Source organism: Aspergillus bombycis (assembly GCF_001792695.1).
Source record: "Aspergillus bombycis strain NRRL26010 chromosome Unknown contig00001, whole genome shotgun sequence".
Classification (NCBI taxonomy): Eukaryota; Fungi; Ascomycota; class Eurotiomycetes; order Eurotiales; family Aspergillaceae; genus Aspergillus; species Aspergillus bombycis.
Window position 1 is genome coordinate 640,225 of NW_019170003.1, and position 27,617 is coordinate 667,841.

At 48.1% G+C, this 27,617-nt stretch overlaps 12 protein-coding genes across 12 annotated transcripts; 6 read left to right on the plus strand and 6 right to left on the minus strand.

Annotated features, from left to right (window-relative positions):
• Window positions 1-348: 348 nt before the first annotated feature.
• ABOM_000238 (tRNA-splicing endonuclease subunit SEN54 family protein) lies at window positions 349-1,832 on the plus strand (the record flags this gene model as incomplete). Its single annotated transcript, XM_022527368.1, has 3 exons — window positions 349-464; window positions 530-1,317; window positions 1,372-1,832. 3 exons carry the CDS (start codon window positions 349-351, stop codon window positions 1,830-1,832), a joined length of 1,365 nt encoding a protein of 454 aa, XP_022394689.1.
• Window positions 1,833-2,436: 604 nt separating this feature from the next.
• On the minus strand, window positions 2,437-2,836 carry ABOM_000239 (elongin C; the record flags this gene model as incomplete). Its single annotated transcript, XM_022527369.1, has 2 exons — window positions 2,437-2,624; window positions 2,713-2,836. The coding sequence occupies 2 exons, from the start codon at window positions 2,834-2,836 to the stop codon at window positions 2,437-2,439; spliced, it is 312 nt and encodes a 103-aa protein (XP_022394690.1).
• A 470-nt stretch (window positions 2,837-3,306) lies between these two features.
• ABOM_000240 (SDR family NAD(P)-dependent oxidoreductase) lies at window positions 3,307-4,382 on the plus strand (the record flags this gene model as incomplete). Its single annotated transcript, XM_022527370.1, has 2 exons — window positions 3,307-3,747; window positions 3,840-4,382. 2 exons carry the CDS (start codon window positions 3,307-3,309, stop codon window positions 4,380-4,382), a joined length of 984 nt encoding a protein of 327 aa, XP_022394955.1.
• A 408-nt stretch (window positions 4,383-4,790) lies between these two features.
• Window positions 4,791-7,269, minus strand: ABOM_000241 (E1 ubiquitin-activating protein ubaB; the record flags this gene model as incomplete). Its single annotated transcript, XM_022527371.1, has 9 exons — window positions 4,791-5,064; window positions 5,140-5,483; window positions 5,538-5,650; window positions 5,709-6,221; window positions 6,281-6,345; window positions 6,398-6,522; window positions 6,587-6,823; window positions 6,967-7,137; window positions 7,210-7,269. 9 exons carry the CDS (start codon window positions 7,267-7,269, stop codon window positions 4,791-4,793), a joined length of 1,902 nt encoding a protein of 633 aa, XP_022394954.1.
• Window positions 7,270-8,994: 1,725 nt separating this feature from the next.
• On the plus strand, window positions 8,995-10,505 carry ABOM_000242 (queuosine 5'-phosphate N-glycosylase/hydrolase; the record flags this gene model as incomplete). The annotated part of the gene is made up of 4 exons (XM_022527372.1): window positions 8,995-9,457; window positions 9,530-9,684; window positions 9,747-9,978; window positions 10,060-10,505. Coding segments are annotated over 4 exons (1,296 nt in total), but the record flags the coding sequence as incomplete, so codon positions are not given.
• An 816-nt stretch (window positions 10,506-11,321) lies between these two features.
• Window positions 11,322-12,064, plus strand: ABOM_000243 (uncharacterized protein; the record flags this gene model as incomplete). Its single annotated transcript, XM_022527373.1, has 3 exons — window positions 11,322-11,692; window positions 11,764-11,924; window positions 11,976-12,064. 3 exons carry the CDS (start codon window positions 11,322-11,324, stop codon window positions 12,062-12,064), a joined length of 621 nt encoding a protein of 206 aa, XP_022394956.1.
• A 302-nt stretch (window positions 12,065-12,366) lies between these two features.
• Window positions 12,367-13,810, minus strand: ABOM_000244 (uncharacterized protein; the record flags this gene model as incomplete). The annotated part of the gene is made up of 2 exons (XM_022527374.1): window positions 12,367-13,549; window positions 13,626-13,810. The coding sequence occupies 2 exons, from the start codon at window positions 13,808-13,810 to the stop codon at window positions 12,367-12,369; spliced, it is 1,368 nt and encodes a 455-aa protein (XP_022394959.1).
• A 329-nt stretch (window positions 13,811-14,139) lies between these two features.
• On the plus strand, window positions 14,140-14,861 carry cyp5 (putative peptidyl-prolyl cis-trans isomerase; the record flags this gene model as incomplete). Its single annotated transcript, XM_022527375.1, has 2 exons — window positions 14,140-14,205; window positions 14,298-14,861. Coding segments are annotated over 2 exons (630 nt in total), but the record flags the coding sequence as incomplete, so codon positions are not given.
• A 760-nt stretch (window positions 14,862-15,621) lies between these two features.
• zpr1 (zinc finger-containing protein ZPR1) lies at window positions 15,622-17,081 on the minus strand (the record flags this gene model as incomplete). Its single annotated transcript, XM_022527376.1, has 2 exons — window positions 15,622-16,887; window positions 16,944-17,081. The coding sequence occupies 2 exons, from the start codon at window positions 17,079-17,081 to the stop codon at window positions 15,622-15,624; spliced, it is 1,404 nt and encodes a 467-aa protein (XP_022394961.1).
• A 3,477-nt stretch (window positions 17,082-20,558) lies between these two features.
• On the minus strand, window positions 20,559-23,775 carry canA (putative cullin binding protein CanA; the record flags this gene model as incomplete). The annotated part of the gene is made up of 3 exons (XM_022527377.1): window positions 20,559-20,975; window positions 21,027-21,365; window positions 21,421-23,775. 3 exons carry the CDS (start codon window positions 23,773-23,775, stop codon window positions 20,559-20,561), a joined length of 3,111 nt encoding a protein of 1,036 aa, XP_022394960.1.
• A 270-nt stretch (window positions 23,776-24,045) lies between these two features.
• On the minus strand, window positions 24,046-24,609 carry ABOM_000248 (ribonuclease P Rpr2/Rpp21/SNM1 subunit; the record flags this gene model as incomplete). The annotated part of the gene is made up of 1 exon (XM_022527378.1): window positions 24,046-24,609. The coding sequence occupies one exon, from the start codon at window positions 24,607-24,609 to the stop codon at window positions 24,046-24,048; it is 564 nt and encodes a 187-aa protein (XP_022394953.1).
• Window positions 24,610-25,056: 447 nt separating this feature from the next.
• Window positions 25,057-27,403, plus strand: ABOM_000249 (RNA lariat debranching enzyme; the record flags this gene model as incomplete). The annotated part of the gene is made up of 3 exons (XM_022527379.1): window positions 25,057-25,107; window positions 25,194-25,295; window positions 25,346-27,403. 3 exons carry the CDS (start codon window positions 25,057-25,059, stop codon window positions 27,401-27,403), a joined length of 2,211 nt encoding a protein of 736 aa, XP_022395091.1.
• Between the last annotated feature and the right edge of the window lie 214 nt (window positions 27,404-27,617).

Below are 27,617 nucleotides of genomic sequence, written 5' to 3' on the forward strand. Positions count from 1 at the left end.
CTGGGTTGACGCTATTGTTTACAATATCGAGGTCCATGGGTACTCAGTACTAGCCCATGTGCCCATGGACAGGGAATAAGAGAGAGTGTGTGGTGAAAGGGGAGCAATACAACTTCCCCGCAGTACGAAAGTGGAACTGAAAATTAACTCTGATAAGCTCGGGTCACCCGAGATTTTTATCGCCAAATCGGTCTCCGGAAATTTACCTTGACCACTCTCTTGCTCTCTTGAGCTTTAGATTTCTTCCTTACGTCTCGACCGGTCTCCACCTGATGCAGGGCCCTTGAAGCTTTTTTCATCTTCCATTGACGGTTTCTACTTACACCCGTAGCTACTATAACCATCACAATGGCCGACACAGACGAAGCTGCCATTCACCTTCCATCGCATGACTCCGCGGCACACATCGACACGGACTTGTCCGATGAGACGCAGGACTTTCGCATGCTGAGCAATCTTTCCTTGTCAGTGTTACTGGTTCCTAGCCCACACGTATTATAGTTATATCATGGACTGACTCGGAGAATAGCCTCGCAGATACGTCGCAAGCTACTCTCCCCAAACGCGGTGAGAAGGACTTCGAACCGAACCCAACCCTCTACCAAGCCGATATCCTAGATGCCTCACGTCAGGCTATGCACAATGCCCTTGCACATCCGCGGTTACACAACCCAAAGAACCAGATCATTGGCATCTACGCGCCCGATGGACCTACTCCGCCTCGATCATTAGCTACGCCGAAAACACTAGACACCATTGCAGAGAATGATACCCCAGCACATACCGCCGAGGCGGACGAAAGTCAGTCTAAAAAGCCCACAGGAACTGGGACAAACGTCCATCCGGATTCCTGCGTCTACGTAACGAACCCGAAGGGGCAGTTTTTCAAAAATATGGGGCGCGCAGATCGATGGGGTCGGATCTGGCTTCTGCCGGAGGAAGCTTTATATATGCTTGAGAGAGGCAGTCTGGATGTTAGGTGGCCGCGGTCAGCAACGGGATGTGAGGATGATGGTGAGACGGAGGACTCTGGGATCCCAATGAGTTTGCAGGCTGCGTATGCGTGTTTCATTGGACATGGGGGTTTGACGATCGATCGGTTTTCTGTTTACTCCGGATTGAGGAGGTTGGGTTACACACTTATCCGAGCTCCTGGGTGGTATGATGAGGCGGAGGAAGAGCTCGAGGACCCCGAATCAACCAAGCCACAAGGTCCTGGTCTGGCGGGAATCTATGGGCGGTTTATGAACTGGCTGCATAGCTCTAATACCACGGCTGTAGGGCCTGTTGCTGGCCTTGGGGTCCATCGCAATTACAGTGAGTCGGACTACATATGTGTCTGTAATATGGTTCCGTTCTAACGCTATACAGATAATATCTACCGCAAGCTTTCGATAATTCCTTTCTACGATCCTACAGCTCCTTTATCCAAAGCCCCGCAGACGAAACCGCCATTCCGCGTTGTATTCTATGTCTACAAGCCATCTACTCCATTCCGCAAATCTGCCCCTCCTGCACCGGACTTCAGAGTTGCTGTCGTCAATGCTCGCACGCAAACTACAGTGCCAACGTTAGCTCAACTCGGCACCCTCCTTGAGAGCACACCCCTGGATCCGCCAAAAGGCGAGAAGATGGAAAGAATGCTCTACATGCGACTCCGACATGGATACCGGAACGTTGTCTTGGCGGTTGTTGACCAAGGCGTTGTAAGCTACCTCCGGGTCGCCGATGCAGCGTTCGGAAAGGAAAAACTATATAATAGACCTGCTCCTTCCGGGAACAAACGGGGTGCGAACCCTCGCAAACCCCGGCCGAAGCCCAAGGGCCGGTGATGCCAACCGTTATTGGCAATGACTCTGGTTTATAAGTACACAATATACCAAGAAAGTTTCCAGATTTATACAGCGCCACCAGACTATGAGGCGACAGCACAGCCATTTTGGTTATGGATCCTCCACACTAAGCTTGGCTTCCATAAAGTATGGTACGAAACAGAAATGTCTCCCCAGGAATAAGGTCCTGATCTCCATGGCGAAGAAGGACGAGGACCTAGTAGAAGGGGGGAGCTTTGACGTCATCTGCCATCATTTTTAGAACGTCCGTCTATGATGAAGATCGGACGTAGATGCTTAGATGGCGTGCAGTATTCACAAGGAGCGAACAAGGGCGTGGTTATGATATTATTTTCATGTCATACCTTTTACGCTGCTCCATAGTCTTCAGGAAACGATATTCTAGTGTCAACCGGATAAACCCATATATACACGAGACCCAACGCCATGTACTCTATCCCATTCACGGTCCAACTCCGCCCGTAAAAATAATCGAAATATAAAAATCATCTAAATCGTAACGCAGAGAAGGTATGCCTCCTAAAGCCTTATCAGCACAGCATCCAATAAGATCTAGATTATCTCTGACATACGGAGGCAAAAATCACGTATCCAGGTAATCCGCCGCCATCAGCAGCTCTAGACACAACTCCGCCGGAATTTCCATATCTGGAACGTTTGACTGGTTCTTATTCTTCTCATTGTAGCAAAAGTACTCGCAGACTTTCTCGAGAACGATTCCGCTAATATTCTCCAGTGTGCAGCGACCTGTCAATGCTTCGGCGAATTTACCTAAATAGTGAACACACAGTAAGCACACAGAATCCGAGAAGATAGCACAGCGAGGGCGGATTGAAAAAAGGCAAAAGGGAAAACGAACTAGAAGGTTCCAGCATCCGACGTATCGTCCCAGAGACACAGGCCGCGCTGCGCGGAAGGACGAATTCAAACCCATCACCCGAGACCAAAGTCACGAACTCCGAGTCAGCGGCTGATGAAGCCATTTTCGCGTTAAGGTTGTGAGAACGGAGTTGATATGTGGGGTTGGTAAAGTTGGATTTGATCAACGGTGGAAGCGGGACAGGACAGGAGAGATAAGAGACGCGGTCGTGACGGAAGTTTTAGCTTTTCTCCACGTGGTCTGTGCGGAAGCTTTCCGATGAACTGCTTGCTTAGTCTGTTTTAATTTCAATGTCCGGCTTTTGTATACTTCATCTGGCATGTATGCTTCTTGGATGGTTTGCTGAATTGATTGTTTTCTTTTTGGTACAATTGAAAGGGCTGGAAGCATTGTTGATTGTCTTCCTGGTTTTCATTTCCATGACTTTGAGTGTTCACATACATCCAGTCAGACTCAATAATGAACAACTGCCTTTCATCTCTATACATCTAACTCAATCGAGACGTGGCCGGGCTTGAAAAAGCACAATCAACCAGAATGCAAACAATACGACTCAGTATGCGCTGCACAACAATGCCAACATCACACCTCCCCTCTCTAGGCCGCCAATACACTAGGCGCTTATTGAACACAACTCTTTCCACAGCCTTCAATGCCCCAACAGCGTCACAAAGACGACCTCTCTCATCCCAGTCACCCAACACCTCAGCACGCCTCGCCAGCCGTACCTGTATGATCACAGGCGGGACATCGGGTATTGGGTTTGCCATCGCAAACCGATTCCTCCAAGAAGGCGCAGAGCGCGTCATCCTCGTTGGACGATCGTACGAGCGCCTCCTCAAAGCCGCCGCCAGACTGCAAGTCAATGGTGAAGGCGCCCAGAACCAAGAAGCGACTGATGACACAGCATCAAAGTCGCAGGGAACTTTGGTCGAAACATCGGATAGAATAAGTCTCCTTGTGGGCGATGTATCGGAGGCTGGATCGTGGCTACGTGAGCTGGAGAAGGCGATGGTATGTTGTGCTACATTTCTCACTTTGTCCTTTTGGCTTTTGTTATTGACTTCGAACGATGGCTTGGATGGTAGACTGACAAAAGATACTAGCAACCCGTCGACATCTTAATCAACGCAGCTGGGATCTCACACTCCAATATTCTTCCCAAGACGTCTCCCGAGGAAATCTCTCAAACCCTCCGGACAAACCTTGAAGGCGCGATCTTCACATCCCGCGCTCTTCTCCGCGCCTCTCTCCGCAACAGGCTAAAAGGCCATTCCGGCGAGACCCGACCTGCATCTAAATGCATTATAAACATTTCGTCATTACTAGCGGTAAAAGGCGGAACCGGCGCGGTCCCATACGCTGCTTCCAAAGCAGGGCTTCTCGGTCTCACCAGGTCGTTAACAGTTGAGGCGGCTGGTTCTCTGCGCAATGTGGTCGTGCGGTCGAATGCGATTGTGCCGGGCTATATTGAGACGCCGATGATTGCGGACTTTAGCCAAGGACAGAATGAGAGGTTGAAGGAGAGCATTCCACTGGGTCGGTTTGGGGCACCGGAGGAGATTGCGGATGCGGCGGTGTTTTTGGCGGGAAATGAGTATGCGAATAATTGCGTCATTAATTTGGATGGGGGTTTAAGCGCTGTTTAATCTATTATATTATATCTGAGGTTAGTCGTGTATATATTAGGACATCGGTGAGGGCTTTTAGAATACTAGTCGTTTGCTTTAGTGCAGTGTACGATAAACTCAATTATGATAACAAGTAAATTCATCGACTCATCTGTGTATCTGTTGGAACGCCACGCCGAAGTATGCACATTATGACTTCGGTCAAGCTAAATAGTACCAACGGTAATCCCTTCGTCCAATCTATTCGGAGCAAACGCATGATATGTTACAGTAGATGGAAGGGGATAGAGGCAAAAAAGAAGATATCTCTGGTGATCCGCCCAAAGCTCAAGAAACAACCAATGTGTAAGACAAAAACATTGCATAGGGAAATATGTCCGAAGTTGAGAGGAAGTAATTGGCCTCCATGTGCCACTTTTTATTCGTTCAGTCGTCAATCAGAATTGCGCCTCCTTCTGTCTCTTCTAAGACGATAGGATTCGATCCATCGCCGTCAGCGACGGAGATACTAGCCACGCGCTTTGAACGGTCTTCGCCGTTGGCAAGGCCGGCTTCCTCGGCATTGCGCTTGCGCTTGTTCGGATCTGAAGTGCCATTAACGTGCTCGCTAATGGTAGGCGTAGGTGCCTGTGGTTTCCGGGGAATTTCAGGGACCTTTACTAAAGTGATTGGCTTTTGTTCTCCTGCTGAGGACTCAGGCCTATTCAAATGTTAGTAATCTATCTAATCAAGTCGGTCGTCGGTGGGCTTCCCAGGGAGATAGTCGGAGGCTTACTTTTCAGTCACAACAACTAGTTCAAGGTTCACACGCGGTTGCTCGTCCTCCTCGTCTATAATTGTGATGAGGCTTTCATTGCCCACACCCAGTTCCGATAACTTCTTAGTCAAATTGTCTTCGAGGTCGGGGTCATAAATTGTGCCCAACTCGTTGCTAACTGAAAGCTCTTCACCGTACCCTAGCTGTGAGCGGAGGATATCCTGCACTAAGTCGTTGATGGTGGCCTGCTCCGGGTTAATCTTTACCCTGGCCAGGGCGACCGAGCAAACAGGGCAGTTGGGGTTGGGTGGCTTCAGAGAATCGGAATTAATTGCACGGGCACCCGACCGTTCGAGGAAGATCTATTTTGCACGACTTCATTAGAGGCAACATCACTAAAGGCAAAAGGTACCTACCATTTTGGCATGTGAGTAGTCATCCTTCAAGACCTTGAATGCCTGTAGGACACACAGGCCAGCAGTCATAGCGTTTGTGGTCGCGATCGCTGGTATAATATTACCGGCCATTTCTGCCCACAGTCAGCAAAACCTGGTTTTGTCACAGCGTCCCATTGCTCAAGCACTTACGTTTCGTATCAAACTTTGATTTAGGCTCAATTCCGAATATTGTTGCTCGCAGGTTAGCACTGGCAGTGACAAAGTCTAGCGTATCCACATCATCCTTATCAAACACCAGGATGGGCTTGACATCGTTCTTTGTTGTTTCTAGGAGTGTCTTTAGCCGTTTGCTCAGTCGATCCAAGCTGTGATACATATCAGTCAAAAGGATCACCACTGGTGGAACGAGGAATAAGTCGAACCTGTCCTTAAAAACGACCAAGTCCTCGGCCAAAGTCCAGACTTTTTGATCGTTACAAGAAATAGTAGGCTCAATTAACGAAGCATCTCCCTGTATCTTCTCAAAGTCCAGGGGCTCCGGGGCCTTCCGGGTCTTCCACATATCCTCCATACCACGTAGTCGGTCTATGTCCTCCTCGAAAACCTTTGTAAATACCTTATGAGCGAATTCGGGGGAGCCCATTGATTCGCGGATTTCTTTGAGAGCCTGTGCCTCTTTTCGTAGATTCGCAATTTCTTCCGCTGGGCAGAGTTAGCAATCTTTGCCCAAGGCTGGATGGAGGTTCATCAGTATGGCTCACCATTATTGGCATCTTCAGTACTATCCAATTCTGGCGTCTCATCCTCACTGGTCCCAAAAAGCTCGCTAGGCCTGCTTAGTTTATATCTTGCCGAGTATAACCTCTCCAATAACTCACGGGAAAAGATAGCTTTTCGCCCAGACAATACAATGAATAGGTTGGCTTGGTGTACTGCGGATGGTGCACACGGGGAATGACTTGGGGACTTCCTTTGAGTTGCAATCGTAACATTCCGTTTGGCCCTGTCGGCGGTCAGTTAAACCCAGCAGACTCATGTGGACGCAGTGGGTTGCCCCCCTATCCTACCTTCTTGATAACCTGAACCTGACCGTTAAATCCGGTAGTTCCGCTTTCGATCAGTGGCACATCGGCAGCTAAGCACATCCTGTTGACATGGCGACGCGCTTCCAAGTTGTCAAGCGCATTGAAGACCACGTCGAAATTCGCGAACCAATCCACGTTGAAACGGCTGTCCTTGATGTTCGCATGGTAGGCTTCGAGCTTTGCACTTGGTTGGAACTTCTGGGCAGCTTCCTTCGCGACCTGTGCTCAGGAAAAGACATTCGTCAGCTTCTCTTCGTCCCGAGACAATGAAAGGTGTCGGAAGGGTATCAGGGTGGGACGTTGCGCAGGTGACGCCACGGGCGGGGCACAAAGGGTGGACGGTTCAGTAGTGTGTGACGCACCAATGCCTTTGATTTTTTAATGTGTTCAAAGCGAAAGAGGAACTGACGATTCAAATTGCTCAGGTCGATGGTATCAAGATCGATGATGTGGATTTCGCCGAAGCCAGAGAGCAAGAGGTTCTTCAACAGCTCGCAGCCGATACCACCGGCGCCCACCAGGAGTACGCGCGACTAGAAAGAATGACATGAATCAGCTTCTGAGATAGAAATGAGCACAAAGACAGGGTCAAAAGTACTATATACCTCCTTTAAGCGTCTGGACAAGGTCCCGAGCGAGCGCTTGGAGTAGGTGTCTCGCGGCATGATTGAGAGCGCGAGAGCAATGTGAAGGTGGAATGAGTGGCAGCTGAGGTCAGAACAGGGCGACAGTCATCGCCAAATGAGAGAGGATTCAGCAAGGAAAAGTGAACAAAGCGACGCTGCAGGGGACGGCAGAAATGAGCGAAAGTCCAGGACCGGATGATTGATTTCGGGAAATGCGAAATGCGTCGGAGAAGCACCGCGCTTTAATTAGTCCCAAAATGGGGGCCTGGAATGGGCAATGACGACACCGCTGTCCAGAACACGAGACTTTCTATTACTTCCTATATCCGACCTTTTTTTTTTTCCTTCTCCCTTTTAATGAGTAAGGACAAGCTAGTCATGCATAATAGTGGCTCTACTAAACGTCTCGAACAGCAGATGCGATCGAACGATTGGACCCCAGAGCAATCAATGTGAATTGAATTTATTGGTCATCCTCATGTTATGCTGTATTCTTGATCACACCTGATTAGTCCCGCTTATTAGCCATTCAGCTTCCCACGTTCAGCCAGAACGTACAGTAGCTTTACTATTACTAGTAGAACAAAAAGTACATTCGATGAGGTCTGTGGTGGGAGAAATGGGTACATACATACATTGCGTAAGAAAGCCGTCCCTTTATATGAACAATTCTATCAGTTCAACTGGCGAATTCACTGCTGTTTAAACCATACATATTGAACCGAGTGGCTGCAGCTAGCCATGGATTTATTGGAGAGATCCATCTACCATAGTACTTAATTGTAACACAATGTATCATCGTAGTATGTCCTCCAAGGTCAAACATGGCCTTGGGAATAAATTCATGTTTCGGTCCTTACAACAAAAATATTAATAGAAGACCCCATCAATGATCAATATATCTTGAATGACTTCTTTCTTGACTCCTACATTTCTCCAAGGCAATCTTATTTGCCGGACCAAGCGTCCACTCCGGCCCATAGAAGGATCCAATGCAAGTCCCCGAAAAGAGACAATGAAAAAGATCGCTCATACTTATCCATACTTTGGCTAGCCTACCCTCGTAAAGCAAGAAAAGATAGGATAGAGGTGCCCGTGATTATCTGATGATATAGTAGTTGACTCTCTCTACGACGTGGAATCCTTTCAACACAATCATAGTAATAACATAGTAATTGTACGTATCTTAGTGGGGAGTCGTTGCCTGTCCCAATTTTCCACCTTTTTATACCTCCGGTACATCTCCTCAGGTTCATTGGTGATGGACCAATCGTATTGTCTCTTGGGCTGACTAACCAGGGCCTTATCAACTTGAACCAGGAAAAAAAAAAAAGAACCAATCGTCTTAGATGAGATCCATTCCTTTTGTTGAGCAAGGGTCAATGAATTTTTTTTTGGTTCGATGACATTGTGCGTAAATGAAAGGGGATTCTGGGACCCATTTTTAAATGTCCAAAAAGCAACCACATTCAAAGGCGTATATGGGCCCTTATCAAATTAACAAAACTTGACTTTATTTTTGCCCAACCGATCGTCCACCAAAGCAACCAGACTTTTTGCCTGATCGTCGCTTTTGGTTCAAAGGAGTACAAACGGTCGTGGGGAATTCGGTGCGCTAGTACTGTCGGTCTTTGTTCCCTCCTTTTCTTTTTTTTTCTGTATCAATTATACCTGATTTCCTGCTATTTCCCTCTGCGATCTCTTTGTCTAATTTTCTTTAACTATTACCCCTCTTAAAAGTAAATTTTGGGTTTTCTTGGATAGTTCTTCGCGGTTTATATCAACGGAGCACAAGGGAGCCGTACCACCATGTCGGACGACGAAGCAGATCCCGAATTGCTCGCTCTTTTACGCAAGTCCCTCGGGCTAGGAGGAGGGGCAGCGAACCCACGCGCAGCAGAGACAAAAGTTTTGGAAAATGCGCAGTACGTCTTCGACAATGCTATTGATGTCGCATTGAACCCATCCAAGACCAAAGAAGCTGCCGAAACCATCTGGCGCTTGATGCAGAAAAAAGAATATTCCACACAGACATGGTCGGAGCATGAATTACATCCCAAGGCCAAGGATGAAAGTACCGTGGATTTCATTTTCGCCATGGATTTACTGAATTTCAGTTTTTGGTCGGAGCGCCCGGAGGAGAAACGCTTCGCTATTGAATATCGCGGCAGGAAGTGGACTGGGTATTGGAGCTTAGTGGCTGCGTTGCAGAGGGCTTTGGATGAGGGTAGGTTCTGCACATTTATTATGATCCAATCCGTGATTCCTTTCCGTGCGATGTAAATGCTAAGACTTGCAGAGATCCCCATTACGAGCCCCTACTTCTGGGTGAATGAGGACGAATGTTCTGAGTCTCTACTCAAGCATGTATTTCGATCGGTAACTGATGAGGAGATTCCTCTCCTGCAAGATCGTCTCCAGTGCCTGCGAGAAGCGGGCCGAGTCTTGTGCGAGGTATGTCCAACCGCACCTGAACACCAGTAGCCTATGTATGTTCTAACAGCCTACCTATCCAGGATTTTGAAGGTAGTTTCGTCAACTGTATCTACAACGCCAACTACTCAGCTGCATCCCTCGTGAACCTCATGGCTGAGAGTTTCCCCTGCTTCCGGGATGAAACCAGCTTTCAGGGCCGGAGGGTTCGGCTCTATAAACGCGCGCAGATCTTGGTCGCGGACCTATGGGCCTGCTTCAATGGCGAGGGCCTTGGCGAATTCCACGATATTGACAAGATCACAATGTTTGCGGGTGAGTCCCACCCTTTGATTACCTTCATTAGCTATACTTTACCAAACTTTGGCGGGAGAAGTCAAACTAACCATGATCCAGATTACCGAATCCCCCAAATACTAAACCAACTCGGTTGTCTGATGTACTCTCCACCTCTGGAAAGTCATATTCGCGACCTCAAACCGATCCCCAGTGGCTCTACCTGGGAGGTTGAACTGCGCGCAACCAGCATCTGGTGCGTCGAATTGATTAGACGAGAAATTGAGAGGAACCATCCAGACACGAAACCCAAAATAAAGCCTATACAGTCTAACGGACATGTGGCCAGTGTGGACCGCCGCCAAAGCCTTACCACCTCGGCATTAGACGAACAAAGGAAGTGCACCACACAAAAACACATTACACAGACCAGCCCTGCTAAGCCCGCATCGTCGGGCGTCAATGCAATCTTGATAGATTTCTTTCTGTATGACACCATGAAAGAGTTAGAAAGAGACGGAAAGGAACAGATTCCCCATCATCGCACAAGGAGTATTTGGTATTAAAGGTTAAAAAGACTTTGCTTCACCTGTTGATTTTTGGTCAATATACCCTTGGCCACTACTGTTAGGGAATTGATGTCTTTGCTTTGTTTGCTTTTCTTTTACTGTTTGGGGGTTTGCATAGACATCGATACCATTTCTTCTTTGTTTTTCTGTGCTGGCAGCAGCGATGTCTTTTTGGATACCAGGTTGGTTTCCACCACTTTCAGATCTGGACGGCCATCCAGAGCTCATGACCCATGACCCACACATAGACTTCCTCATACCAATGTTATCTGACCCTCAGGAGACAGGTCGCATATACTCTGACCATTTCTAACTGTCCAACCTTATTAAATTCACTCCTACTTTTCTTTCTAGAGCCATACCGGAAGCATCTATCTCTCACCTTTATCTACTTCTCCGGACCTTCATGGAGCACAGCACTCCGACATTCCATTTCTCCTATTGGAAGATTACCTAGTGCGCCCTGTTTGGAGAAGACATAAAGAATTAAAATTGCGATTTCTAAAATAAACACCTCGAGTTGAAGATGCATAGGGTCGTTGTTTAACCCGTCGCCCAGCGCCCCAGGCAAGCCTGACAAAAATAGAAGAATAGAAATAAAAAGCATCCCATTCGATACCAGTAACAGTCTCCCGGCGCACGATACAGTAACAAACGACATGCACGGCATAACTTAGATCAGAAAAGTTCTCCTGCATGGCGCCGGGGTGGAACATATATCAACTTCCATCCCCAGCTTTCACTTCCTAACTTACAAACTACTCCTATCTTCTCTCCCCAGTACCCTACCCGCATGGTCAGTAACCAGCAAAGATGTACCGGACCTTAATACTCCTCACCACCTACCTGGTAGCATTAGCCACCAGCCAAACCCTAACCCCAGGAAACACACCCACGAACCCAGACACAGGCGCAGTGCTACCTCCACCCGGCTTCCAAATCTTACCCAGGAAGGGCCCCTCCAAAAATCCGCCCCCAAAATCACCCCTGCAGCAGGAATGCAAAGACGTCAAGGTCAAAGCAGGTCCCTCGGTTTCTAAAGGACACCCGGAACAGCAACTCTTGACGGCATTCTGCCGCATCCCGGGATCACAGAAAACCCAGTACTCCGAGCTGAGCCTGGACCGTTGTCTTGGGTGGCACAAGAATAGCGATGGCGGTGGAAGATTTGTCGCAATGAAGCAGTACGTATACTACGACGGCTCTGTTCACCCAAAGCACAAGTTGTTGTGCATGATAGGCTAACGAATGCTAGTGGTGGAGGACTTTCGAAGGCAGGCGGGGAGTGCTCGACTTGTCGGTATCTAAATTCTAACCCTAATCTGCTATGCTATTGCGCGAAGGTGCGGCAGAATGAGATGACCTATATGAACCCGGTTACGGCCACGTGGACGGGTGCCGTCCTTTATAACTTGTGTAAGTGGCCTGTGTGATTGATATGGACTAGTTTCTGATTGAGGAATATAGTTGAGGCGCTCCAAGGCGGGAAGTTTTTGATAGAAGTCAATGAGAAGGGGGTTCTCTCATGCCATGGGATAGCCGGGGAGTCCAAATAACGCCCCTAAAAATTGTCAACAGCTTTCGAGTCCTACAAAAATGGTGCTTTACATCGAGGATTGAGCGTGAGGAAGGGAAAAATGGAATGATATCAGGGTTTTCATATAGATTAATACATCATAAGACTGTTTGGGTATAGAAACTCTATAATACATAATAGCAAGCTCTAATGATACATGGGGTAAAAAATAAGTATTGATCATGAAGCAATTCAAAGTACGTTGAAAATATAAGGAAACAAGAACGGCACTCGCCTTTAGTAACTCCTATCCTCAAGAGCCGTATCTGGAAGAAGTAGGTATCAGACAGGCAAGGGACCGAAATGCTGCGCTGCATTCTTTTGAATCTGCTCAATTCGTGCCAGGACTGCTGCCTTCCACTCGATGTAGTCTTCCTTGCGATCGTCGCTTAACCAATCAACACGATCCTGCATCATGGTACCAAGACCCGGTAGAAGACCTTTTCTTGATGAGTGTTTGGCCAGCGAGCGACCCGATTTCGTTGTCTTTTGCCGTTTGGCGCTTAGAGCCCTTTCTTCATCCTCGCCGTAGCCGTCCTCATCCGAAAGATATGCGTCATCCCCATCCAGTTCTCCAGCCTGTGGGATGTTCTCAAACCATTCCTTTCCATTGGCCCAGCGTTGTTGCATTATCACTGCGATCCACTGGTCGACATCCTCACGATGTCGTCTCTCAGTGGAAGGGAGACCAATGCTCACTAATGCAGTCTGGCGCATTTCAGAAAATGTCTTCTTGTCGAGCTTCTTAGTTTCCCCTTCCTCTTCGGATAAGGAGCTTCGTCTGCGAGCGAGAGCCAAAAAATACACGGCTACCACTAGAGCGTTGACGACCTCTTTATAATCCTCATCATTCTCTTTATCCTTCACAATCAGGATAGGCTCCACGAACTCTAGGGTTTCTTCGTCGAAATCATCCTCGTCCTGGGCGGAAACCCGAGAAATGAAATATAGGACAGATGATACACCTGCAAAAATATGTGGAGGCAAAGTTCTCGAAATGGGAGGCCGGGACCATGTACTCGTTCGTGGGGCTGGTGTAGATAACGTTTTACACACGCTCCGAATAGATGTCATCACCCAGGCAGATGCGTCGGGGATAATTGTAGAGCCAGGAAGGCCATTAGAGCGAATCTTGGGCTTCTGGGGTGTCTGAGAGCGCGATTCGCTTCCTTGTTGTGTAATTGCGTTCTTCAATGGCGTGGGTTTGCCTGTGGTGTTTTGGAGTTTCCGCGGCGTCGCTGCTGTCTTTGAAGGTGTTCGAGTATGCTTCGAATTTTTCGTAGGGGTCGACGAAGCGGATCCGGCGCGTGAAGGGGTTTCTGAGATAGAGCTGCTCCCTGTACGCTTCACTCCAGCTACACTATTCGAAAGGGAGCGGTCAAGGAATGCATAGAGCTTCTTGTAAGCACGCGGAGGACATGGCGGATGTCCCATCAAGGGGGGGAGCTTAAGAGCCCGAGTTAGCCTAGACACAACCAGCTAGTCAGTGCACCAATTAACCAGGATATGGTGAAGCGACAGGGATAGGACGCTAAATATACCGGCGGCAGGCAATCTCGGCGCAAGCATAAGGGCGTGCGATTTCTTCCTCCGGCCTTAGACTAGTAGAGAAGCTGCGAGATTGCGCGACAAGAGATAAGGCCAAACTGCGGAGCTCTTGAGGCAGGTCATCAGCGTGGGTCGGCAACAGCGTACCCAATGCTTGTTCAACGGGTCTGTTATTCATTCTGGGCGTGAATACAACCTCAAATGATCGTACAATCGGAGTGCCGACGCCTTGAATGTCCGTGTATTTTTTTCGTTATCTAAAGGCGCGTTGTTATCGGCGTCCGTCATGTGACTCTGTATTCAATTAGATTTATACGTAAATGCGGCGAAAAGTCCGAGCTCCACCTGTTACATGTTTCGCTGCCACCAGTCTCCCGTCATCCTATATTCTCATACATAGCTCACTCATTTCTCAAATAGTCATGTCGGTCACTGTGAGTTCATTGTAACGCTATAGATTCCCATAACGCTCCGGGATATCGACTAATCACTATGAATACCTAACAGCTCCATACGACCCAAGGCGACCTGAAAGTCGAGCTCTTCTGCGAGGCAGTGCCCAAGACAGTAGAGGTATGTAATGTCTTGCGCCTCTATTCGAATTAAGTCTTCACCTAATAACTTTGCTTCGCTCTGAACCCGTATACTGACGCTAAACTGAGTAGAACTTCCTCGCGCTTTGCGCATGCGGCGCATATAACAACACGCCCTTCCACCGTCTAATTCCCGGCTTCATGATTCAAGGAGGCGATATCTCTCTAGGACCAGCAGCACATCAATCGCAAGAAAGCACCAAACCCATGCTTCCCTTCGACGACATCCCGAAAGGCGGCACATCAATCAATCATCCCGGCGCATTGGACCAGGAAATCCACATCCCCGCTCTTCGACACAATACACGCGGAATTCTCTCTATGGCAGCGCGGCCCGTCAAAGATAGGACAGCTCCTGGATCCCAGGGTGCAATGGGAGCTACGATTAATGGAAGTCAGTTCTTCATTACGTTTGCCGCTGCCCCCCATTTAGACGGAAATAGCACCGTCTTCGGGAAGGTGTTGAACTTAACGGCACAAGATGAGGGTGGTGATGTATTGAGCAGGTTGGAGAAGGCGAATGCGAAGGTGGACAAGAAGGGGAGGGTTGTGCAGCCAAAAGAGGGTGAGGAGTCGGAGTATGAGGCACTGCGCATCAACAGGGTCACGATACATGCGAACCCACTTGCAAAGTGAGAACGGGCTTCGCTAGAAGAGTATACAGGTTTGAGTGCGATATATTACGCGATTGTTGAGCACCAAGCAAAGCCCCCAAATCAAGGCGCCAGGGCCGTGATACACAAGACCCAACATTGAGGAAACGACTTCGCCAGGTCTGCTGTTCTGGATAAGGAATCTTTGGCCGGTTTTACGCGCTGTCGGGCGCCGCTGGTATTTTTAGAGTCCATTGCACTTTATCGGGTCCATTTCAGGCGAAGAGTTGCAGACACCCAATTGGGGTGTGATCTACAGGAGCCATTGCTTTATAACACTACTTAGACGTGTTTATCGAGGCATTTCTAATATATAGCACGACGTTGCATGATGAAAGATGCGATGCAATGGCAAAAGGTCTAGGCGCTATGGGCACAGAAGTGCTATTATTTATCACTGAAGTGGATTACTCAACAGCATAGCATGGAATCAGACTCAGTTCTCAATGGAACTTGGCATCAACGTACTTCTTGAACTTTTGTATACCACCCAGGAGAACCATGATTATATTCCAAACGAACAAAGTGACATAAACCCCCGACACTACACCTTGTAAACAAACCACAACTTCATCGGATATCAAGAGCGCAAAATGGGGCATAGTGGTCTTGAATGACAACTATGCATGCATGCATAGAAAAAATGAAAAACAATTGAAAAGAATAATCATGCACATCGTGAGGAAATAAATATCATCCACAGAAAAAGAAAGTCGTGAGGCAAACAACTCATTGCAGGTCAATTATGACTTCTGCTCGGCGCTCTCTTCCTTCTTCTCTGCATCCTCCTCGTAACCTTCAAGCTTCATGTCCCTAAGGCCCAGATCTTCTTCCTCTTCCTCAGTGCGGATGTAATCTTCGGTGGTGATCTGAGGATCGGCAGCAGGGGCACACAAGTCCTGAACGTAGCTGTTGGCCATGGGATCTTCGAGAGTGATGACAAACTTCATGTCTCCGTTGATAGCAGCATCGAGACGAGAGAAGAAGCGAGTCCACTTCTCTTTGGTATCGGATTCCATGCTGTCTCCTCCAGCGCCGCTCGCATCATCTACATCGAAGATCTGGCCGTGCAGTTGGTCACGGATCTCGGTGAGCAGACCCTCAACAGTAGTAAAACGTCCACCCAAGGTACCAGGCTGAACAGTAACTTCTAGCTCCTCACTGTGCAGAGCGCAGGTATCGGACTTGAGGATATCACGCGCGAGATCAACTTCATTCTCGACACTAAGGGTGATGCGCTTGCCCTTCTCTGGAACTTCGCCACCAGTCTTAACTTCGCTAGTGCGGTATCCGCAGTGCTCGCAAGATGTACTCCAGATAATGACCTCCTTGAAATACGGGATGTTCACCTTCTTCATGTTGACGAAGCCAGGCTTTGCACAGCCTGGGCATTCGGTAGGCAGACTGTAGACCTGACCATCGACAATCTCAGAATCTTCCAATTCGGCAGATCCCTCATGCTGCACAGCATTGGGGTCCGCGGCAATTCCAAGCTCCTCATTCTGCTCGTGCGTGCGAGGGTAATCGCGACGCTTGTAGTTGTTTCCAGTGTCGTTGATGGAAGGCGCGATCCACGAGTTACCAGTGGGGTCATCCAGGGAGACGGCGAAGGGGAAGCCCTCTCGGTTCAGAATCTTCTGAAGGTTCTCGATAATGGGCACAAGAGCATCGTGAAGTTCAGGTGCCTGAGCCTTGCGCAGGGGTTGCTCGCTAGACAGCGACTCGTAGATCTTCTGAATCACTCCTTCGACAGTTGTAAACTGACTCTCGCCCTTGGGCATCTCAATTCCCAGAGATTCCACCTTGAATACTGAAATATCGCTCCGAACGACCTGGCGCTGGAGGTCGTTTTCGTCCTGGACGGTAAGCGTGTACCTAGCTCCCTTCTCTTGGATTTGACCGGCGGATTTGACAGAGTTGTCCTTGAAATGACAATGGGGGCATTCGAAGGATTCAAGGATAATGTCACGGAAGTAAGGTACTCGGAGGAGGAGGAGCCTTGTTGTTCCCTGAAGCCGAGTTAGTTGCGCCGCTACAGTTCTCATGTTCAAGCAGGTAAACGTACGTTTTCATGGCAGTTCATACAAAGACTTTCCACAGTCATCACACCGGTATCCTCATCTCTCTCCACCAAGTCACCAGGCTTCTGGAACTGCGACTCGACAGGAGCTTCTTGCTGGACTGGCTTATCTTCTACCGACATTTTGAAGGATGGGTATAAGGAGGGTTCTGTGCTACAAGGAAAACAAGATAAGAGGGTATCGAAATCTATAACGCGCAAATGAGCGGAAGAATCCACAAATATATTTAACAATCTTTGCACCCAATGATGTCTAAGGAAAGTAAAAATTTCACCAGCGAGCGCGGGAACGTTCCTTTACTTTCCACTATCGCTGTGGCGGGGCACAATTTTTTTTTGGAGGGGCAGATGGTATTAGTCAGCCCGAGGGAGAACGGGTTCTTTTGTCGGAGTTGTATGGAATCGAACAAGTACCCCACGTATGAAGGTGCTCAGTGATAAATGAAAAGATCCAGGCTCAGGCTACAACATGGCAGAGACTTCAATTGGGCTGTCGGAGAAACTACCTCTAATATACGGACCAATAAACTAACGCCAGCTCTCATAGTATGCAACCATTTACCGGTAGCTTCGTAAGATCATCTACAATGGCAGTTAGCTGTGTCCAATACACATGGGCGTGAAATACTTATAAAAAAAAGGGGCCGTTTCCTCGAAAGGAAACGGCGGTTCACAGGCCACCACCAACCCGCTATCGTTCGGCTCGCCAACGTAAGGCTTACGACAAGCCACTTGCGCAAACACCTATCCTGGAATCTGATGAAGACGCTTTGTATTGCAGAGCATCAGTATACTCTCTTCGTTACTCATCAATCCTACCCGTGGAGGCTTACATCCGCATGGTAAGCTGCCATGTTCGGATATATGTCACCAAAGAAGCCACACAGACAAGCCTAAGCTTTGATCCTCACTCTTGAGAGGTCCTGCAAGATGCTTCACGTTGTACACACCCTAGCATGGCAACCCCAGCGTTCAACCAACCAAATGAATGGGCAGAGATTTGATTTCTGCAACGGAGAGGAGAGCAACATGTACTGTCCCTGAAGTTTCCAGCGTTCTGTTCCCAGGAAACGGCCAGCGTCGAAAGAGGTCATGCCATAGTGCCCGATTCGGCAGAAGTTGAACAGCAGAGAAAGATGGAGCCTGAAAACGCAGATGCGACATCAATAGTGCCTCACGCTCTTTACGCAGAGAGATCGAATGCACAAACCCCTTTCAGAAAGTTTCCAGTCGGACTTGGATCTAAAATCTCCACCTCCCACCTGCTTTTCCCATGTATCATCCGTATCGATCAGAAGACATCCCCATGTCGCAAAGCCAAATTACCGAAGCTATTGCCTCGAAAGGCCTCTCGTGTGTAGTACAGTATCCCCAGGGACAAGCTTTTGTTTCCTCTCCGCGTTTGTAGACTTGGAGGGCTTGGAAGAAGCGGACAAAGAGCATCCATAAAAACCGCTTCCTTCCTCCCAAAAGAGAGGGACAGCAAATAGGACATTGCCGTGATTGTCGGCGCCCATCAATCTATTTGCAACCTACATTGCAAAGAGATGGTTAACGCGGCCGATCGGGATCTCCCATGGAGCGCAAATCAAATGGCGGGTGCCGTGATTTGGGGTTTGCTAGCCTTGAAAAGACGGGAAAGACTAGAGACGAGGAGTTGGAGAGTAGGTACAAGTTGCCCAGGCACCTTGATGTTGGAAACACGTACACGATGGATGGCCGACGCATAGGAAAGAGGGACGGTAACTGCCTGGCCATGCAGGATTATTATCCATCAGGAACCAATCCATAGCGGAACGGGACAACAAGCCAGATGGCACCATTATGATCGCATGGATCACAACAGTTGACCAAAGATCACTCCGCGCAGTTGTCAGAAGAACCTCGCTACAACTTAATCCGCCGGAAACACCTGGGTTGCTTCTGCAAAGATCAAATTGGTGCCGACGAGTGGATTCTTCAGACATACCGACTTCATGACCGAGTGTAGGCAAATGACCCAAAGATCAAATTGTTGTGTTCAACAGGAGCAGCGGATGATGCATAATATATCCCACAGTAGTTGAGGGCGCCCCTAATGGTATTCCTGCGTAGCCATCGTGACTATCGTAGAGACAACTCCGAATAAAGATGCCCGGCGTGTTTCACCTGCTCTCTCCCCAAGACTTTCTAGCACCCGGGTATAGACAAACCATCCTCTATGATCAGCATGTTACGTCCAGCATTGGAAAACCGACGCGTGCCCTTTTCAGGAGCTTGAAACGCATGGTAGCCCGTCTTTTAGCGCCTGTGGTAGGCTCTGGACCTCGGGTGCCTATGTGACACATCCGCCATGCGAGACCGTGAAACTTGTGCCATGATGGCATTGAACCGACTTGGTCAACATTAGGGTCAGATTCCCAACTTTTGTCACATCCGCTAGACCCAGTAAGGCAGCAAATGAAGAGACAAAGGTTGAGAAGCTAGGAAGGGAATAGATCTGTACAAATGTAGTCTTTTCAGACAGAGAGGAGACCCTCGACAAACTGGAATGTCTATGAAAGTAGAACAACACATCTTCGAAGACAGAGGGTCCAATAGAGATACTATGATAGAAGTCCTGCTGACTGAAATTCAGAGACAGAGAAACATTGCGGGCGCAGCGTAAAGTCATTTGAGGCAATTGATGTCGGCGACCTGCAATAGTTGGAGAGGTATCCAAAACGTCGAGACCGAATGCTACTAAGTATGCGTAAGGTTGAGCACGCGCGACGCGTATACACGTGACCCACACGCGGTTGCCGGGTTTCGAATTGGGAATTGTTATTTGGACCTCGCGCTAGTTATTTGGACCTCACGCTAAGCCTATATAGGGAGATTAAGCGAATCATATAATTAAAGAATACACTAGTAAAGTTCTTTCAAATACAGCTTATAGAATATTCTATAGTTATAAAAGAACATAGATTAGTATGTAAAGAAAATAATTAAAATAGATAATTTTTTATAATTATTTCTACTATTAACAATACACTACTTTATAGCTAAGGATCTCTCTATTTCTTATCTAGATTAGATAGATAGAGACTCGGGGGATTACTATATATTGTGAAAAAGGCAATAGATGTAGACTCTGACTTTACTGTTCGGGTGCTCTTAGATAGAGCTCCCGGTAGGGAGGGGAAAAAGGAATTAGATTCTCTATTTCTATTCTAGAATAGTTCTGCTTAACTAGTAGTATTACCAATACAGAGCATCATGCCTTCCTATATAGGCTTAACGTGAGGTCCAAATAACTAGTGTGAGGTCCAAATAACTAGCGCGAGGTCCAAATAACAATTCCCTGTCGAATTACTTTTCACGTTAGATTCTACTGTGCAAATGCTAGTGTGGGGTAAATGTTTTTTATTTCCTTTGTTTTCTTTGTATTTTTAATGACCTGTAGACCTCCAGAACTATAAGCCGCGAGCACACGGGTTTCCACCACTTCCTATTCTTACTGGAGCTCAACTCCAATCCATATGATCATTCTAAGCTCTGTCACAATGTTTCCTGTACTTTTGACCTGATTTAGCCGAAAAGGGATGCTCCCAGCGGATGACTTGACGACAATGCACTGGTCTAAAATTCCGTATCAAGGCTCTTCAACTGTGACGAGAAGGTCTTTCGAACCCACTCCATGTAGGCCTTCCATTTATGATGCTCACCGGATGTCTCGGCATTGGGAAACGCCTTGCTCAGCTCTCGGGTAATTTTCAGAACACCCATTGATGCTTCCTGTGCTTTTTCAAGTTCTTGCTTCACGGCATTATCCTTTGGTTTGAAGGACAGTACGACGCTGTAACGCTCTGAAAGAGCATCCAGAGACCTCTGCGTCTCCTCCGGAGCGAGGGTGATTAGTTTGGAAGTCATAAGGTTGCCGATAGTGCGAATATCTTGCTCATCGTCAATTCCGGCTAATATGCGTTCGAAGAATTCAGAGACATGCGACAAAGAGAAAGTCGTGTCTAAGGAGGCATAAAGCGTTTCGTAGGCACTCTGTTTCTATTATTAGAATTGCATGAAACAAAGTAGCTCCGTGGTACTCACCTTCCGCAGCTCAAGACCGTCATCAACTCGGTGCTTGAATGGGCCCATTTGCACCTCACGGATCAATTCTGGTTTGATCTGTGTGTCACCGAACACGGCAGGTAAAAGTTCGTTAAGGTGAGGGAGGATAATATCCATCTTGTTATGAATAGCAGAGTTAAGGGTTGTCAAGGCAAGTCGGTGATTTCCCAAGTCACGGTCACTGAGCATGTTGACCAAAAGTGGAACGATTAACGGTCTCAATACATTGTTGTAAGTATCTCTTGAGTCTGACAGAGTATAACGGAATGCAGAGATCACCACCCCACGAATTGTCGGGTCCGAATTAGAGAGGCATTCCTATAAAGTTGACATTAGCAGGTGTACTCCTTGAAAAATGGGCGATCGATAATACCTGGAAATGCGGTATGTAAGATACAGGGTCGATTAGTGCTAGTCGACCAACACACTCGGCACCAACGGCTCGGTTGTCTTCTTCTTCAGAAACATTGAGAAGAGCCTGCCATAGCTTGAGTGCTGAGGGAGCAACATCTGGGCGAACAATCTCGGGATGCTGAAGCAGCTCTTTTACCGAGTGAAGAAGCAGGTAGCTTTGATGATTGGGCTTTTCCAGTCCCCTCATGATAGTGGGCAGATAAGTTTTCACATCACCCGCGGCTGCATTTCCCAGAGCAGTGGCTGCAGCCAGGCGAACTTTGTCAGACTTCGAATCGAAGTGAGTTATGAATAGCTCCGGTGTCAACGAGCACTCATGGCCCATTCTAAGGCCGATTTCTCCGAGGATTGCGAGCGCGAGACATTTGCGTTGGGCATCTTGTGCGGTTTGCAACTCTTTAAGGAAATCATCCATCTTGACGCCTAGCTTGGATCCGCCGTGGACTAAGAGCGTTCCAATAGCCCTTCCAACAACAGATGTGTCGCCGTTGATGCCTACATCACGCAAAAGCTTCTTCATCAAAACCGCACCGGCACCTTCTTCTCCAACAACCTTGACGAGAAGTAGCAACGCCTTCAGAACAGTACCAACAAGTGAGGAGAGGACGATTGAGCAAAGAGCGGAAACCAAAGCCTCATTTACGAGAAGTTCCGCGTTTCCGGGAATCATTTTCGCAAGGATGATGAGGGCAGGAGCGAGGAAGTGGAAATCTTCAGCGTTGATAAGAGGCAACAAACAATCCTCTAATTCCTTCATAGTCTTCCCATCAAAATGTACTCTGGTCTTGGAATTCATAGCTAAACTGCGTAGAGCCTCTAAGCTGGCACCTCGAAGTACTCGATCTGACTTACGTAGCTGAGCCCCAAGTTCCGTGGTGACTTCGCCGACCCACGCCGCAGTGACATCTGCCTTCCTATCACACAGGACAGCAACGTCATCAACAGCACGTACAGCCGACAGTCGCGTAGTTTCATTCTTCAGGCGGTCTACCAACACGGCAAGCCCCTTTGACCGTCGGTCCAACGAGATGAAAGCCGAACCCTTCTCTCCCGATGTTCGTGCCAGAAGAACCCCAAATACATGAATGGCACGTTGGCGAACTTCCAGGTCGGCACTTGTGTCTGTAATGCGACTATGAACAACATCGTATAGCTTTTCTAATTGTGCTGCAAGATCCTGCGATGCAACAGACACCCGGGGTGGAGTGAGAGCTTTCACTATTTGCTCGACAGCTCCGAGCGCTTCGCTACTCACCTTGTAGTTTCTGTCATTGACGGCACCGATGACTCCAGGGATCAATGCGATTAAGAAAGGCAAAAGGGCATCAGATGTGTGTGTCTCCGCGACTGCAGCAATGAGACTTAGAGTTTCAATCTGGAGAGTGCCTGCACTGGCTGTAGCTCCAGCCGGTGCGGATGTGGTTACCGCTGGAGACGATGACTTGAGCACATCGGCTATCGGGTCTTCGATTTGTTGGAGATGATCAGCTAAACCACCATACCGAACGAGTGCTAAGTTCTTGAGCAATACAATTATAGCTTGCTTTAGTGGCATAGAAGCTTGTTTCCACATCTTTACAAGGCTTTGCACGACGAGGGGCACCGAGCGCGCCAAATCAGCCTGGGGGCCAGATTTCGGTGATGATGGAGCAATAACGGGCGTGCCGACCGCAGACGAGGTGCCAATGCTTGGTTCAAAGTCGATCATACTTGCGTCACTATCCTGCCTCCTTCTCTTCCTCGAGTTCTTCGACCCGCCCACCGATTCAAGGAAGCCATTCGATGTGATTATCATAACATCTTCACCTGTCTTACGGACGAGGGCAGTCATTGTCGAAACCACCTCCAGCTTCACGCTTTCTTCTCTTTCTTTGCCGAACCGGGCAATGAGGGCAGGCGCGATTTGCTGGTACAAGGAAGAGTCATCCAACGCACGACTCCGCCCGTAGGTCGAGATGACGGTGAAAAGTAGCTTCGCAGCACACCGGCGCACCTTCCAGCTCATGTCATCAACATCACTATAGCCACCTTCCTCCTCGAAATCTTCGAATTCATCGTCATCCAAATCAGGTTCCTCCGTTCCGTCGTCCTCGGAGCCATCATCTTGAGTGCCACTCATTTCTTCATCTTCCTCCATCTCAGCGACATTCGGATCGTATTTGAGGAATCTAAGGGCGGATTTGACCGTATTCTGTAGGTAAGGCTGCATCTTCTGGCCGCAGGAGCTTATCAAGGCTTCTAGCGTCACCAAGGCGGTCTCGCGGAGCTCATCCGCTTGGGGATCATGTTCGTCATCCTGGGAAAAAGACGACATCACAAGAGTTTCACGATAGCCCAGGAAATAAAAGAGGTGTTATGTTAGTAGAAAGGCAATCTAAGAGGTGGCTATTCGTTTTAAGGGAACACTGGTATGTTGTGAACCAACACCTAAAGCTAATCAGTTGACGTGAGGCGGCGGAGCTGGACGAGAGCTCTGGCCGATAAAGAGACCCCGCGCTAGACCCCAAAATATATCGGAATAACTATCGCCGATGGCCCGATCTTGGCATAAAAAAATACATAGCTAATCATGCAGCAAAGCTGTCTACTGCTGGAGGAAGTCAAACAAATCCAGAGAAGAACTAGCCCGAGATTGTTGTTTAGACGCCAATAGCGCTTGCAATCCACCCTGTTTTCTTGCCTTGGCCCGTTTCTTGCTGCTCGCATTATCGGCTGTCTTACTAGTAGGTTTAGTCTCGGTAGAATCAGGATGTTGTACTGCAGGAAGAGCTGCTGGAGGTATAGAGTCTATTGCTGCAGCTGTTTTAGACGAAATATTGGGGCGAACAGGCTCCTTTCGAGACGGTCTCACTGTGCGCCGACGGCAGCGGAGGCACTTGTAGATAATGGCCCCGTCTGGGGCTGCTGAGGAACGTTTTGTATTTTTCTTCTTGATATGAATGGTTTTAGTCCACTCAGGGGTTCGTATGCTGCCGCAAGCCCCACAAGAAGCTTCTTGTTGTCGCTGGTTTAATGCTCTGCTTTCGTCGAGAAAGATTTGGTTATGGACGGCCATTAGATGAGCCGCAGTGGAAGGGCTGAGAGAATCCAGAGAGCTGGCAGCATCCTTGAGAAAGCCCAACCGAGGGGCATGATCGCTAAAAGGCATGGCTAATATGAAGAGAACAATGATATTAAGTAAAAACGGCGATTTGCAGATGTGAACTGAGTAAAAGACAGGAACATATATTAATAGGTTGAAAGGAGCTGATCCTTGGACAGATAGATTGTTGCAGAGCGGCAAACAGCCAATTAAGTTAATTTTAGTGCAACCAATACAAACCCGCCGACTTTTGTCGTTGTCCTTCACTACTCTTCAAATTCCCCATTCTTCTCAAGCACACAAGAATCCTCACTTGTCCTCAATTCCCTTTGTGTTTCTTTCTGTGGTTTTGACATTGAGCCACTGTCTTTTTAAGAGTTGACAATTATGCAAAACTGCCTCTTTTCTCTCACTGCGTGCTGAGGGCTGGGTCCTTTCTAGTTCATATTACAGAGTAAAAGTTGCTTGTTTCGGTATCAAGTCTTTATCTACTCAATCCAGCAGTGTAACACCATGGCGCCGGAGCTCAGTTCTGCATCTATTCGGGTCGCCTTTGAAGGCTGTGTAAGTATCTCTGTTGTATTGTGCTGGAGACTTCCAGGTTTTCATAAGTTACTTCTACCATAATACTAACACAACGCTAACGTTAGGGACATGGTTGTCTTCATGACATATACGCATCAGTGGAGAAGGCCGCTACGTTGAAGGGCTGGGATGGGGTTGACCTTCTGATCATTGGCGGCGATTTCCAGGTATGATCATTATCTCTGTGTAATATTTCTATTACTAACACCCCCACCAGGCTGTCAGAAACTCTCATGATATGGCTTGTATGTCTGTACCACAGAAGTACAAGGAGCTGGGAGACTTCCATGAATACTACAGCGGACAACGTACAGCTCCTTATTTAACCATCTTTATCGGCGGTAATCATGAGGCTGGTAACCACTTATTTGAGCTCTACTACGGCGGATGGGTCGCTCCCAACATTTACTACATGGGAGCGGCAAATGTCATTCGTTGTGGTCCTTTACGTATTGCAGGAATGTCTGGCATCTGGAAAGGTTATGATTATCGAAAGCCACACTTCGAACGACTTCCATACAACCGAGATGAAATCCAGTCTATCTATCATGTCAGAGAGCTGGATGTTCGCAAGTTACTCCAAATTCGCACCCAGGTCGATCTTGGCCTTTCACATGACTGGCCCAAGCAGATTGAAAACTACGGCGACTACAACGCACTTTTCAGAATAAAGAAAGGGTTCCGACAGGATTCAGAGACCGGTAAATTGGGAAATTCGGCGGCGAAATTTGTTCTGGATCGTCTACGCCCAGCGCACTGGTTCTCTGCTCACTTGCACGTGAGATTTGCTGCGACCGTTGAGCATGGAGATTATATTACCCCGGAGCATCCAGGTGCGAAACGACAAGCAACTACTTCTCAGGGCCCGAATGCTCCAAATGCGTTTGGGTTCGACGGCGCTCTTGTCACGTCATTGCTTGGTGAAGGGGACACGGCAAGTAGTCACACTTTGCCAGCGCGTACCACCACAAACGAGACTTCAGATACTGCTAGCCCAGCTCATGTTTTTAAGTCAGAAGATGACCTCTCAGGATCCCATCATCAGCAGCCAGCTACGACACAAGGCATCGTGAACGACATTGATATACAGAAACCCGTCTCAGTTCAGCCAGACCATGAAGACACTCAAAGCAAGATATCGGCTTGGAATGAGTTTCACACGGTTGCCGCTAAGAATGAAGCGATTGAGAACTCTCGATATCTCATGGAACACCAAGGAGTTGTCCCCGAAGTTCAGCATAATCTAACCTGGAAAAGGGTCGATATTGGTGAGGATGGAGTTGGTCGGAAGCTCGTCGGAGTGGAGAGGGATACATGTGCTGACACTGCGGTGAACAAAAAGCAAAAGTTGCAACATGAACTTAACCCCGTGAAAAATTCAGATGAAATTGACTTGGACCTGGATAGCGACTCTGGTGAAGATGCTGCTGCAGATACTGTTCCTGAAGCAGAATCGCGGGTCATGGATCACCCGACCTCAACAACCAACATTACTGAAGGTCCTACTGTTAGCATTGCCAACCCCGCAGAAGATGTCGAAAAAGACACAGGAGACGTCTCTGAAGAAGTCCGGAGCCAGCTCCCCGCTGGTTTTGCACGACCCCAACCGCAAACATACGCGATTAATGGGCCTTTGCCGGAGTCCATTTCCAACAAGACCACACACTTTCTTGCTTTGGACAAATGTCTTCCAAATCGAGAATTTCTTCAACTTGTTGAATTTAGTACTATTTCAGATCTCGAAGGTACTCAGTGCGAGCGTCCTTATCGCTTGCAGTATGATAAGGAATGGCTTGCCATCACACGTGTGTTCGCAAACGACCTTCAGCTGGGCGATGCAACCGCCAAACCAGCTGCCGATAAAGGTGACACCGTTTACGAACCTCAGATCATCGAGGAAGAAAAGTGGGTAGAGGAACACATTGTAAAGCCTGGAAAAATTGGCATACCAGAGAATTTCATCCCAACGGCCCCGCCTTACGACCCGGCTGTTCCTATCACTACAGAACAGATGCCACCGGAGTACAATAACCCTCAGACTGCTCAATTTTGCGAACTGATTAGTATCGAAAACAAGTTCCACCTCACCGATGAAGAACGTGAAGCTCGCATAGCTGCTGGTCCACGGCCTGTTGAGTCTAGGCAGAACTTCTCCCGGCATTCTCGTCGTGACGGTCATGGGCCTGGGCGTGGCAGAGGTGGCGGTAGAGGTGGCAGAGGTGGTGGCCGCGGCTGGGGACGCGGACGCGGACGTGGACGAGCAGCTCCCTACTAATCACTCATCTCTGAAAAGTCTTTTGAGCTTCGGGATCATGTTTCCATGTCTATTTGCGGGAATACCCTCGTCGGAACCTATGTTACGTGAACTCTAATATCTCCACTGATGAACTTCCTGGCTTTTGAAATGTCTAAATAGTGACTCCTTCAAATCTGCATATTCTAGCATAAAAATTTGAGATATCAAGCTTGTCCAGTATATTTTCAACTCT